Below are 13,303 nucleotides of genomic sequence, written 5' to 3' on the forward strand. Positions count from 1 at the left end.
CTAATAAGTATCTAGGAGATGAAAGAGCCTTGGAAATATTATAAAATGAAAGAACATTAGGATAAACCTTCAAGTTCAACCCCTAATTGCCCTGCAGCTGAATGGTGCCTAGTCATATGAACAAAATCTAAGGACCCCAGAGACAATTGCATCCTACCCACCTTGAGCCCCAGAGAATCAGCTATGGTTGAATATTCAGTTAGGGGCACCGGAGGCATAGGAGAAGTCTTGCTTAGAAGGGAAGTTTTTTGTTTTTTTGTTTTGTGTTGTTTTGTTTTAATTTGGGGCCACACTTGACAGTGCTCAGGGGTTACTCCTGGCTCAGCCCTTAGAAATCACTCCTGGCAGGCTTGGGAGACCATCTGGGATGCTGGGGTCAGCCACGTGCAAGGCAAATGCCCTATTCACTGTGCTATTACTCCGGCTCTTGGTTAGTAGTTAAATCACTTAATCTAAAGAATAGTCAAATGAATTGATTCTGGCAAAGCCAAAGTTAAGACCTCAAAAGGAGCCTGGTATTTACCTGGAGGAAATTCTAGATATAGAAATCAAACCCAGTTTGTCTGGGTTAATAAGAAGACATGTTGATTAGCCTTTTCCTCCTAGTCACTGGCATGAAGATAACCAATTCTTTTGCAGCCCAGGCTGTGTGTGCAAACAAGGCCAGGCGGAGATTTCATTCCTCCCTTTAAAGCTGCAAACCCCTTGCTGCACAAGGCCTTACTCATGCAGAGTTGCTATCTAGTACACGGCTTCTCATAGTACCTTCAGTGTCATCACAGTCGTCCATTCTATCTTCCTCTCTGCATCTGTTAATCACAGGTGATACACGGGGGTGCAAGACCATCAATTGCTTTAACTTGTTTTCATAGATTTTTCTGGTGGAAGCTGAGGAAGGAGAGCAGGTTAAACTCTTGTTTGTGTGTGTGATTTACAACCCAGACCTTATTATCCCACCTTATTCATGTAAATCATGATTTCTTAATGAGATGGACTCCACAGCTACTCTTTTCTCTCCACTAACATGGAGCTGAGGGTAAGGTCTCTATATGGGTGAGCCACAACCAATCATTGGATCAATGGAGAGTACAATGAACAAAGTTGTGCTTTTTAACCGCAAGAAATAAAAGGAATACAAAATAAACCTAGCATGTATCTCAAAATAAAAAACTTAAGCAAACCAGGGTTATATAATCGATAGTAACTGGTTTTCCGCTCTTGGACGTAAAAAACAACAATCTTTTCTCATACATATTCATCTCTGTTCAGTTATCATTTATAACCCCTTCTCTCTTTATGGTTTTCTAACTTTTTTCTTTGGAAAAAACTATAGAAATAGTTTTATCTTGCATATGTTCTTTTACTGTAAACACTGTTAAATATTTGGAGGTGGTTTATAAAGAACACACAACTATCTCTAATATTTGCTGCATGCCTACGCAGTATTGGGCCCGGTGAAAATCCAAGCTTTTCAAGTTCATACTGTAATTCATGGTTGCTCAGATATTTCGCGTCCACCATGGTGATAGAAATGTGGTCTCTCTTGACAGCTGGAATCTTTAAAAAGAGTAAAACACGACATTTGTTAAGACAGCCTTACAAATAAGCATGAAAACTTTGCCACTCCACAAGTGCCTTACACCCCAGTCTCCACAGTGAAGCACTATCACGCTGCTGGGTTCTGCTCTGAACCCCTTCCAGGATGAGTGGCTTCAGCAGTGCTGGGCAGGTGCCACTTTCCACAGCCATCCCAGAGCTCAGTTACTTCTAATTTTCTATTCAGTCTGAGACAGGGACCAACTGGCTGGCAGGATGTGGTCTCACACAAGCTCTTTGCTGCAGCAGCTCTCGGGCTGTGGGTTCACACCTGCCAACGCCAGCAGAATCTGAGATGGCAACCTAGCCTAAAGACAGAAGCTAATGGGGAGCTAAAAGAGGTAACACCCCAGTTCTTGGAACCCTCCTTCCTCAGAAAACTCATGAATAAGCTTCTCTGTGCTTTACATACAAGCCAAGATGATCCTAAAGACTGAAGTTCTCCCTGGGGCTCCTGTACCCTCTGCTACTCCCCTGCCAGAATGGGTGATGACATGGTTCGAGTTTCTTCTTTGTACTTTCTAGCCTCAGGGTGCAAAGGGGCCCCCTATTTTCTTGTAATAAAACTAATGTGAAAAGAATCCACACAAAATGAACAAATTAATAAACGAACAAATATTTCCATTACTGCTTAGGAACTCTGAGAAGAGAAGTTAATTAAATATGAGAGAGCCGAGAGAGTTGCATTTTTAAAGAGTTAAATAAAAGTTATTTATCCTTCCTCCTTTGATGAGAGAACAGAGAGTACGGAGCACTTGGTTATTGCGAGCAGTAGTAGTTTTCACACTTGTAATTTAACTCTGAACATAATGAGATGGTAGTTTTTAATTAACCACCAGCAGACTTTGTAATTGCTGAATTGGCATTTGAAAAAAGTCAGCTATTCATTCTCTAGCACACAAATTGATTGATGGAGATTTACACAGGCCACTCGGCTTCCCACTCACACAGCCTCAAGCTCAATCAGTTTTCTTCGGCTGGTCCCTTTGTACCCCCAGACTGACCTGTCCACCTACTTAACAACAAATACAGACCCATTTGTCAAGTGCTTTAACAGATTTTTAATTTAGGAGATTATTTATTGTGCTTTATTTCTAGCATGTTTTCAGGCTCTCTCATCTTCTCAGAAATGTATGCGAGACAGTTACTCAGCATTGGAGGATCTAGACCAATTTTTAGTAAGGACTTTGCCTTTATTGGTGATCAATCAATGTCCAATTAGGAAGAACATTGAATACAAGTTAAAAAGCCGTGAATTGTCATGCTGAAGAGGGTTGCTTCTGAATGCCTAACTGGGCAGTTCTCTAGCTAAAAGTTGCACTTTGACCAGAATCATATTTGGGCACATAGTAGGTGCTTGATCAATTGAAGTTTCCTCTTTTGACCTCGAAGTAGGAAGTAAAAGGGCAGTATACCTCTGATTTTTTTCACTTGGAAGCCAGTTTTAGCAGATCCTGTGACATTTGTTCTGAGAACAGCTGTCTGTTGTTTCATCACCTTCCCAAAAATAACCTCCAGAAGAGCCCTCATCAATTTCAAGTGACACTAGACAATTGCCTAGAGGGAACACACATATGGAAGGGAAAATATTCAAATGGAATTCAACTGAATGATTAATCTACTTACCCTTTACATGTTGTCTAGTCTATGCAGTAGGGTTAGTTACTAAAGCTGGGTAAGTTTCACCCAAGGGTTTTTACCAACAGCCAATCCCTTTTTACCTGTCAGATATTATGGTAATCACAATACGGATATGTGTGACATCAGTAACATCCATAGCAACAGACTGATTGGGAAGTCAGATGAGTAATTTAACTAAGTTCAAGCAAAAAGAGGCACTGCTTAGCTCCAGAGGCAGCTTGTCAGGAAGAAATACCAAAAGATACAGGGAAGTTATTAATATGCATAGGAAATGATATGCACAGTTGCCACCAAGTCACAGCAGGAAGATGAAGGAAAAATCAATGGTTTCTCCTGGATGGTAGTATCTAGGCACCAGCAAGAGATTTCATGGTAAGGAATAGATATTTGACTTTATTCTCCAGAGAAAGCCAGAATATTACTCATTTGCTAATAAGAATTGGGGTTAAGAAAGAGAATACAACGGGTAGGGTGCCTGCCTTGCCAATCAGATTAAATCCCTAGCACTGCATATGTTTCCCTGAGCACTTCCAGGAGGGATCTCTGAGCACAGAACCAGAAGTAAACCTTGAACAATAACAGGTGTGCCTCTCCCCAAATGTGGAGCTATGACTCAGTGTAAATTGTGTAATTTGCTTTCATGAGAACTGGGTTCAGTTCCTGGCACTGAAATAAATAAATAAATAAATAATGGAGGTAGAGGGTCAAAGAGATAGTGCAGCAGGTTAGGTGCTTGCCTAGTATGCAGCCAATCCCAGTTTGATCTTTGGCACATTTTCCTCCAAGACTCTCCAGGAGTGAACCCTCAGAACAAAACCTAGAAAAACCCATCCTCCCTAAAAGAATTGGGGGTAGACTACAATAACACATTGAAAAATGTTGATGGTTTTAGCCTTTTCAAAGCATTTTCATATCATCTCATTTCACCCTGTGAATTCCACTCCTGTTAGCTTAAAAAGATATCATCATCTATCCTGCAGAAGGCTCATTTTATTGTTCTTTTTATTGAAGGGAAAAAATCCTTCAGACTTAATTTGAGTCTTTCAAGAAAGACTGCTGAGACTTTAAAGACAATTGCACAAGCTAAAATGTACATATGCCTTCGTTAGGAATCAGGGATAGAGGACGCTGCCTGAGAGGGGAGTCAGGACAGTGGAGCCTGCCCCAGCTCTGACTCCAGGGGTGAGTCACCAAGCTCACTGTTTCCCCTTTTCCTTGTCTGCAATAGGATTAACAGGTTCCTAGCTCCCATGTTCAATGAATTATAGCATACAGAAAGTGTTTGGCACACAGCAAAGCTCTATAGCAGGGTTTTCCATGATCCAAATTCTGTTTTTGTTGAAGGGATTCCCATCTGGCACTTCTCAGGAATCACTCTTGGCAGTTCACTAGCAATCATATGTGGTGCTGTATATTGAACCCAGGACAACCACATGCAAAGGCAAGAGTCTTTAACTCCTATACTTCAGTCTTTCAAATTATTTAAATTTTGGGGGTGGGGCTATATCTAGTCATGCTTATGGATTACTCCTGCATCTGCATTCAGGGATTATTCCTGGTGAAGCTTGGAGAATCAATCTGGTACCAGAGATAGGACCTAGGTCAGCCACATGCAAGGCAAGTGCCCTACTTGCTGTACTCTGGCTCAGCATAATTTCACTTCTAGTCTTTTCCTCGGGAAGTGCCATTCCATTGACATTTGCCCATGATTCCCTATCACCTCAACCTCTGGGACTCTTGGAGAAGGGTTTTTTTTTTTTTTTTTTTTTTTTTTTTGAGAGAGTGGGAGGGCCCAGATTATAGCCCCAGAACTCCTGAACACAACATCAATTTCCAAACAAGCTGATAAACAAGCACTTGCCAACACCCAAACACTGGAGTTATCAAACAAAGACTTTGAAAACTGACACTTTTGTTTCAATCAAAGCATGTAAATGATAGGCTTGGCTTATTAGGATGCATAAGCATTTTGTTTACATTTCCCAGAATTGCATTCAACAAAAAACAGCCAGCAGGTGGATCCGTTTTCATTTAAACAGGCTATCAGGATAAAGCAGACATTTCTGAAATATTTTCATGAACAGTTTATGTGGATTCTAAAATCTAGGTGACAAAGGACTCAGTGAGATAATCTCAACCAACGTCTATGGGTTGATACCTGTTCTGTACAAACTGTTCCAGCTAGACTCCTCTGGAAGATCCTACTAGCATATCCATGGATCAAATCTCAGCATTAGTCTGTTTAAGAAATCCTATGCCACATAACATCCTGGATTGTTTAGATTTCACGACATTCGTTTCCCTTGATCTTATCTCTGAAGTCCTGGGCATTAGCTGGTTTTTTTGTTTTTCACTCCCTCTATGCTGCAAAGATGCTTTATTCCATTTCTTGAGGGAAGCAAGTTTTAATTGCCAATCGACTAGGTATTCAACATGATAAGGTATCTAAACCCTGAAAGCTTCCTCCTTTCATTAAAATGTAGATCCAATTTCTTTTCCCTTAATGCCACATGCTGTTATTAAACTGAAATAACGGAAATAGTAAAAGCCAGATGTCACTTCAGTCTCAGGTTTGACTGGGGCACAATTTCCTCTCCTCCAGTTTAATCTGCCAGTTATTTACTAACCCCATCCTTTGGAAGAAAGCACAATTTAAATGTAAATGTAATTTACATAGGGGAGCAGAGAGTAGATTTGCAGTTTCAATTGCCAATAACATTTGCAAAGGGGGAAATCAACTAAAGCAAAGATCCGCAGCTGTCAGGCTGAGGCAGCATCGCTGCCATTCTCAGACGAATTTGCTCCTGAAACCACCTGCTTCTGGGTCTCAGCTCTACAGACAAAAGGCAGCAGGGCTGAGGATCTTCCCAGATAGTTCAAGCTGCACTTACTATTGTGGGGTGGAGGAAAGAAGGAGAAAGAGTTTTCAGAAGCCGAGTCCATAGATATTGTTGTTGAAATCACTCACTGATCATTTTCTTTTTAAAATAAATGGTATGTTTTGTATATTTTGAGGTTAGTACTGTGAATAAGAGGCTTGGGTCAAATACAGTGGGCTCTGGATCAATCTCTATCACCCCTGAGCCCCACCAGGAATGAACACTGAGCACAGAGCTGAGAGTAAGCCCTGAGCACTGCTGGGTATAGCCCCAAAACAATAATAAAATTTTTTTGAATATGACTGTGATGCCTTGGTGTTGCCAAAAATGAGCTAATTTAAACAGTCCAGCTGTCTAATAATTCTAGTTAAGTTCAGGGGCCTGAGTGGTGACGCAGCAGTAGGGTGTTTGCCTTGCACACAGCTGATCTAGGACGGACCATGGTTCAATCTTCCTATGTTCCATATGGTCCCCCAAGGCAGAGCGATTTTTGAGCACTTAGCTAGGAGTAACCCCTGAGCGTCACTGGGTGTGACCCAAAAAACAAAAACAAGTTCTATCAGTACCTTGTATATTTTTTATATTAGCCCCTTGTTTGATGGGTGAGTAGTTTCTCCCATTCTGTGGGTGGCTTTTGTATCCTTGGCACTATTTCCTTTGAGGTGCAGAAGCTTCTCAGGTTAATGTATTCCCATCTGTTTATCTCTGCTTCCACTTATTTGGAGAGTGCAATTTCCTCCTTGAAGATGCCTTTAGTCTCAATGTCATGGAGTGTTTTACTTATGTGTTGCTCTATATACTTTATGGTTTTAGGTCTGATATCCAGGTCTTTAATCCATTTGGATTTGACCTTTGTGCGTGGTGTTAGATGGAGGTGTCTAATAATTCTAAATACCTTTTTCACCATAAAGTTTTTGTATATTTTTAATTTTATTAAAACCTTTTGTTTGTTTGGGGGCAATACCTGGTGGTACTTAAGGCTTACTCCTGACTCTGGAATCACTCCTGGTGGTCTTGGGGACCATATGGGATGCCAGGGATCAAACCTAGATCAGCATGTGTAAGACAAGTGGCCTACTTGCTGTACTATCTCTCTGTACTCATATTGGTTTTTTTTTGGGGGGGGGGTTGGGCCATACCCAATGACACTTGAGTTACTCTTGGCTATGTACTCAGAAATTGCTCCTGGCTTGGGGGACCATATGGGACTCTGGGGGATCAAACCGTGGTCTGTCCTAGGCTAGAGCACACAAGGCAGATGCCTTACTGCTTGCGCCTCTGCTCCAGCCCCTGTACCCATATGTTTTTATATTTGTAGGGCACATATATCATGAAAGGAGTTAGTCCCAGATCAGTGCTCATGTTCACTTCCAGTATTATACAAAGCATATACTCCAGCCCAAAGAGCTATTTCCCAGTTCTGATCTTTTTTTTTTTTAATTTGTATAAGGGGTCTGGCTACTGGGAGCAATCCTCAAGCACTGACCCAAATGATCGGGTATGGCCCCCAAACAAAACCAGCAACATTAAAAAAATACAATAAAGTTTTTTTTTCTTTTTTAATATAGAAGGGGCTTAGAAGGTAGCTCAAAGGTGTGGAGCTCAAGCTTTGAGTGCAGGAGCCCTGAATTCAAGCCTGGTAGCTTATGATTTCCTGGGCACTGCCAGGAGTGATCTTTAGGCATCAACCTAGCCACAAGCACTCCCCTGTTTGTCCCCCAAAGGCCAACAGAGATAGTAAAACAGGTAGGGAGCTTGCCTTGTACCTTGCTGACCCAGATTTGATACTTGGCATTACATATGGTTCCCTGAGCACTGCCAATAATGATCCTGGAGCACACATCCAAGAGTAATTCCTGAGTATCATCAGGTATGGTTCCCACCCCCCCAAAAAACAAAATACTTTTGTAGAGGGACCATACCCAGTGGTGTTAGGAAGATCATGTGTTGCCAGGAGTTGAACTCTAGACTCATATGCTAGGTTTGTCTGACTGAGCTATATAACCCTAGCCCCAATAGAGAATTTCTTTCGACACATATTTATGATACATAATGACATAATGCTAGGTTTTATGTAGGGAGAGGTAGAAAAGAATATAGACTCAAAAAAATCATAGAACTTTGTTTGGGGGCCACACCCAGATATACTCAGGGCTTACTCCTGATTCTGTGCTCAGAGATCATTCCTTGCTGGCTTGGGGGACTATATGAAATGCTGGGAATTAAACCTGGGTCAGCCACATGAGAGGAAAATGCTCTATCTCCTGTGCTATTGCTCTGGGCCTAAACCACAGAACATTTTTTTGTTTGTTTTTTGGGCTACACCCGGTGACCCTCAGGGGTTACTACTGGCTATGCTCTCAGAAATTGCTCCTGGCTTGGGGGACCATACAGGACGCTGGGGGATCTAACCGCCATTCGTCCTAGGCTAGCTTGGACAAGGCAGACGCCTTACCGCTTGTGCCACCGTTCCGGCCCCAACCACAGAACTTTTAAGCAACTAACTCAGTAAGGTGAAAAGAAAGTAAATAACCACAAGAAAATAAGACAAAATAGAGACTAAACTGATAGTGCACAGAAGACACTAGTCTTGTACTCAGCCACCACAGGACTAATCCCTGGCACCAAATATGGCCCCCTGGGCCCTACCAGGAGTGATTCCTGAGCTCAGACCCTGAACAACTCAAGGTATGATCTCCCAAATAAGACAACAACAAAAAAGATAAGCTGTTAAGAGGGCTCTATAGGACCTCAAATGGAGGCTCCCGAGATTTGTTCCCACCCCCACTAGAGACCATTGCTCCCGAGGTTTGAAAGCAGGAGTAGTGTCTGCCCTCCAATAGACAATGTTGGCACTGGTGAATGGGTGAGGAGAGGGATAAACTAGGTAGGCAGCTGAAGCCAGGCAGTTAAGCTCTGTGGGCCAATTGGAGGTCCTGCTTCACCTCCAGGTCCATCTAGAAGTTTCTAAATGGCCCTAGCAGGATGAAATTGTCTGACACTGGCTCAGAGATCATGTGTTTGTGCACTTGATTTAAGCTGGGCTTGGTACCAAGGAGAAAGAGTCAGGTAAAGCTGGAGCCATTGCAATAGAGCAAAAAATGATGCCTATCCAGACTATACCATTTGAGGTTGGTCTAGAAAAAAAAAAAAAAAAGAGGCAACAACGAATGACCCAGAAGCTGGAAAAGCTTCAGGACAGGATGTCTGATGAAGTAGAGAGACATCCTCTTTCCCACTTGCACAAGCACCCGAGTTGAAATCTTTTGTCTCTGCCACCAGCCCACCTACATAAGGAACCATCTGGAGTTTGGGCTACATAAAGATACTTTAGGATTACTCTTTGCTCTTCCAGTCAGCACTAGAATACCCATAGCCCTGGAATGCAATGCAGAAAGTCCATAATACTCTTCTGTTTGGCTTTGGAATTAATTATACCTTTTAGAACAAATTTGCCTTTCTAATTAATCTTTATTAGGCTAATACTAAAATGAAATAATATTCCTGGGGCCTATGACAGCTGGGCAGGGACATGGGGAGCAGGAGAGAAGAGCAAGGTCTCCGTTCAGCTAAGCAGCAGCAGTCAAGCAGACCATATTACAGTTGGGTCTGGCAAGAGTTCCCTGAGCACCCAGAGGCTCAGACCCAATCAAGCAGGGTCAGCTGCAAAGACTTAGGGTGAGAACAAGTCTAAGGCAGACTGGTGCTGCCTATTCATAGGGAACCAGAGGAGACAGGGGATCTGAAAGGAGGACCAAGGCAAAAGCATCTTCTCAGAGACTCAGGCATGAAAAAGGTTAATGGGGAAAAGACAAAACACATTTGTGTGAAAGAGTCATTTAATGAGCATTTTATAAACACAGAAGCAAACATGCTTTCAATGAGATGAGCAGACCTTGATTCTTGCAGTAGTCCAAATTAGAACATTCTTCTTTCATGAAGTAAGATGTGATCTTCCCTCATGGGTTTTGAGCTATTATAGTCCTGCCCAAGCTTGCCTCTGACCTACCAGGCAGGGGTAGGGATAGGGGATGAAGCCCCTGCAGGCAGCCAGAGCACATGTTCCCTCCCGCCCCCCCCCCCCCCCATTTTCCGTATTGGACTCATGTGAGGTTCACCTTTAGAAAAAGGTCTCAACTGCTTCACAAATTCCAAAACTTTCCAGCATGGGCCTGATTTCTAGTCCCATCATGTGGATGAAACCAAGCTTTAGGGTTGACAAATGATCATCTTGAGGCCTCTCTGCCTGTCATTCTACAAATCCTGAGCATAAGCAACATGCAAACTATTGCAGGAATGACAGAATGACAGCTAAAATGTATGTTGTCTAAAACGCAAGGACACAATTATGAACAAAGGCTGAGGTTTAGGAAGGAGGACCCCAGACTAGCTTTAGCAAAAGATTTGCTGTAGAGAAGCAGATGGACATTAGTTCTACTGGTTTTTTGAAAACCTTTAGATTTCCTTTTAAAGGGCAGATCCCCAGGTCAAACTGCCACCACAATTCTCCATCTGCAGCATAAAGGTCATGCTAGGGGCTCTGACAAGGATACTTAGTGAAAATGGTAGAAGGTTGTCAGGAAGAAGAATTTGGGAGGGCAAGAGGCATGCAAAGAAGAGACATCAGTAGGTGGGCACCCTAGGTCTTTTGCTCTATTCTCCTTATGAAGCAGAAGCTTCTAATGCCAGGATCTCCATCAGGGCTCAGGACCAACAGAGCTCTTGAGAAACAGATGGTTCAGAGCACAAGCTGGGGGAGAGATTGACCATACACCCTTTATCTCTTTGCTTGACTACCCTTGCCCTGGATGTCACCTCTGTAAAGGGAAACTCTCCCTCTAACACAGTAGTGAACTAAAGTAATACATGTGGTGACTTCTGTTTGTTTAGTTTTGGGGCCATCCCAAGCAATGCTCAGGGGCCTACTCCTGGCTCTGCACTGAGGGATCACTCCTGGTAGTGCTTGAGGGAGATGCCAGGGATTGAACCTGGCTTTGCTACTTGTAGGGCAAGCACCTTATCTGCTGTCTTTCTGGCCCCGCATAGTGATTTTTTTTTTGGCATGGTGATTGTTTAATGATGCAAACTTACCTGTGTTTCACTGGGCTGTTGGTTACTGCATCAGTAATGCTAATGGAATATCTTACATAATGGGGGAATAGCTGAATTACTGCATCCTTCAAGCACCACTTCCTTTTTTTTTCTTTTGATTTTTTGGGGGACTGGATACTCCCCTAATATGGTCACTCTCAGCAACATAGAGCCACTTGCAGTACTGGGACTCAAACCAGGGTTGGCCACGTGCAAGATCAGGGCATTCTGTGCCATCTCTTTGGCCCCTAAAGCACTACTTTCAACAGATACCCATGGCATGTGCTCCAAGTGAGGGTTGTGGTGAAGATCTCGTATTGTATCAGGCCCTTGGAAGAGAGGACTTGTCTCCCACATCATTAAGTATTAGGGCTCCTGATATCTAGGGTTCCTGGGACCACAGGAAACTGAGAGCTGCTTGTTCTTATTGGAATGAAAGACTTAGACAGCGAGAGAAAGGTAAAAGAAAGATAGTTTCAGGATGGAAGCTAAAATACCTCACCAGACAAGAGTGTTTTTCCTCAAAGACAAGTCTTGTCTGGTGTTCTTAGAAAAGCTCTGGCAGTCGGACTGGAGAGCTGGTACAGAGGGTAGGGCACTTGCCATGCATGCAACTGATCCGGGTTTGATTCCCCAGGACCCCCTGAGCACCACCAGAATTAATCCCTGAGCACAGAACCAGGAGTAAGCCCTGAAAACAGCAGTGCCATCCCAAAACAAAACAAACTAAAGTACTGTGGGAGCATATGAGATCTCTGGGAGTTTTAGGCATTAGAATGACTTGTTGAGGAACAATAAACACAAGATGAGGTCCCTGACCTTGTTGGCTCTTCCCACTTGGCAGAGAAAAAAAATCACCCCAGGAAATCTATCCTAAGTATCTATCCTATCCTAAGCCTCACCACCACCACCACTGCATCTGAGGCCCGCTAAATGGATCTGGTGCTCCTCAGGGTGGGACTACCATTTTGGGAGACACTGGCCCAGTCTGACCAAGATGGAGAGTGCTCTAGGTCACCAGCCCTGGCAGCAGACCAGGAAGATTCCTGACTCAGAGGATCCCTGGGCTCAGAGGATATGCTGCCACCACAATAGAGAGAAACAGAAGGGAAGTGAAAGCCAGGGTAGGACTAGTAAGAGCTGAAGGCTCCGTGGCCTCTGCCTCCTAGAAGTTCCCAAACAATCCCATCAATTCCCCACTGGTGAAATGAAAACCAAACAACGATACTAAGGAATTCTAACTGTTCCTGTACTGAGAAGTCTGGGTGTTCCTGGGACTCCCTAAGTAGGCAAAGCTGTGGGGTAACTGGCCAGGAGGGTCTGTGAAAGGCCTCGGGAACAGGACAAAGGGCTTTACAGCTTCACCCTGAAAAAGACAGGAGCCACCCAGGGCTTTGTGAAGTTATTTCCTCCCATAACTTAAAAGCTCGGTTTATCTTAAATAATTATAAGCAAGTATATAAACTCCCACACCTATTCCTCACTCTGCTTCAACAATTGTCAACATATTGCCATCACTGAAGGTTTTCCAGCAGAGGAGTGACAGGATGGCACTTGCATTTGAGAAGTGCCCCCTGCTGCCGTGGAGACAAGGATGGCAGAGGCGGGGGACTGGCTCTGGGGCACTCATTAGACTGCAGCGAGTCATTGGACAATGTTTTCTGAGCTTTGCCACGCGCCTGGCACTGCTCTCAGAGCTGCAGATTCAAGGGCGAACGAAGCAGATGGGCTTCTGTCCTCGGAGAGCTCATGTCCTTGGAGGGGTGAGCAGGCAAGAAAATGAATGGAACAGGAACATTTCAGCAAGAAAAGACAGACAGCTTGGGTGGAGAGGAGTCCCATTCAGATTTGTATTTGGGGGCAAAGAAGGATCATGCTGGAATGCATAGAATTGCCCACATCAGAGTGTTGGAGCCAGCTGAAGTGTGTGTGCAAGAGAGGGGACTGGAGAGGCTGGGGGATAGCAAGGGCAGCAGCATGGAGTCAGCTCAGCACCAACATCCAGAGTCCTCCAAGGTTGTCACCAACCTACTTTGGGGCCAGCCTGAGCTGCTTAGACAGAGGAAGGGAGGAGGAGGCCACAAGGATATATCTCA

At 43.6% G+C, this 13,303-nt stretch overlaps 2 protein-coding genes across 2 annotated transcripts in view; both read right to left on the reverse strand.

Annotated features, from left to right (window-relative positions):
- Positions 1 to 1,599, reverse strand: part of LEMD1 (LEM domain containing 1) — a 34,294-nt gene extending 32,695 nt beyond the window's left edge. The window contains exon 1 of the mRNA XM_049770821.1: positions 1,440 to 1,599. Within this exon, the coding sequence (XP_049626778.1) occupies positions 1,440 to 1,521 (82 nt within the window). The 5' untranslated portion in view covers positions 1,522 to 1,599. The remainder of the gene's footprint in view (positions 1 to 1,439) is intronic.
- KLHDC8A (kelch domain containing 8A) overlaps positions 1 to 13,303 on the reverse strand; it is a 120,104-nt gene that overhangs the window by 84,227 nt on the left and 22,574 nt on the right. The window lies entirely within an intron of this gene.

The sequence above is a fragment of the Suncus etruscus genome, chromosome 3, assembly GCF_024139225.1.
Source record: "Suncus etruscus isolate mSunEtr1 chromosome 3, mSunEtr1.pri.cur, whole genome shotgun sequence".
Taxonomy (NCBI): Eukaryota; Metazoa; Chordata; class Mammalia; order Eulipotyphla; family Soricidae; genus Suncus; species Suncus etruscus.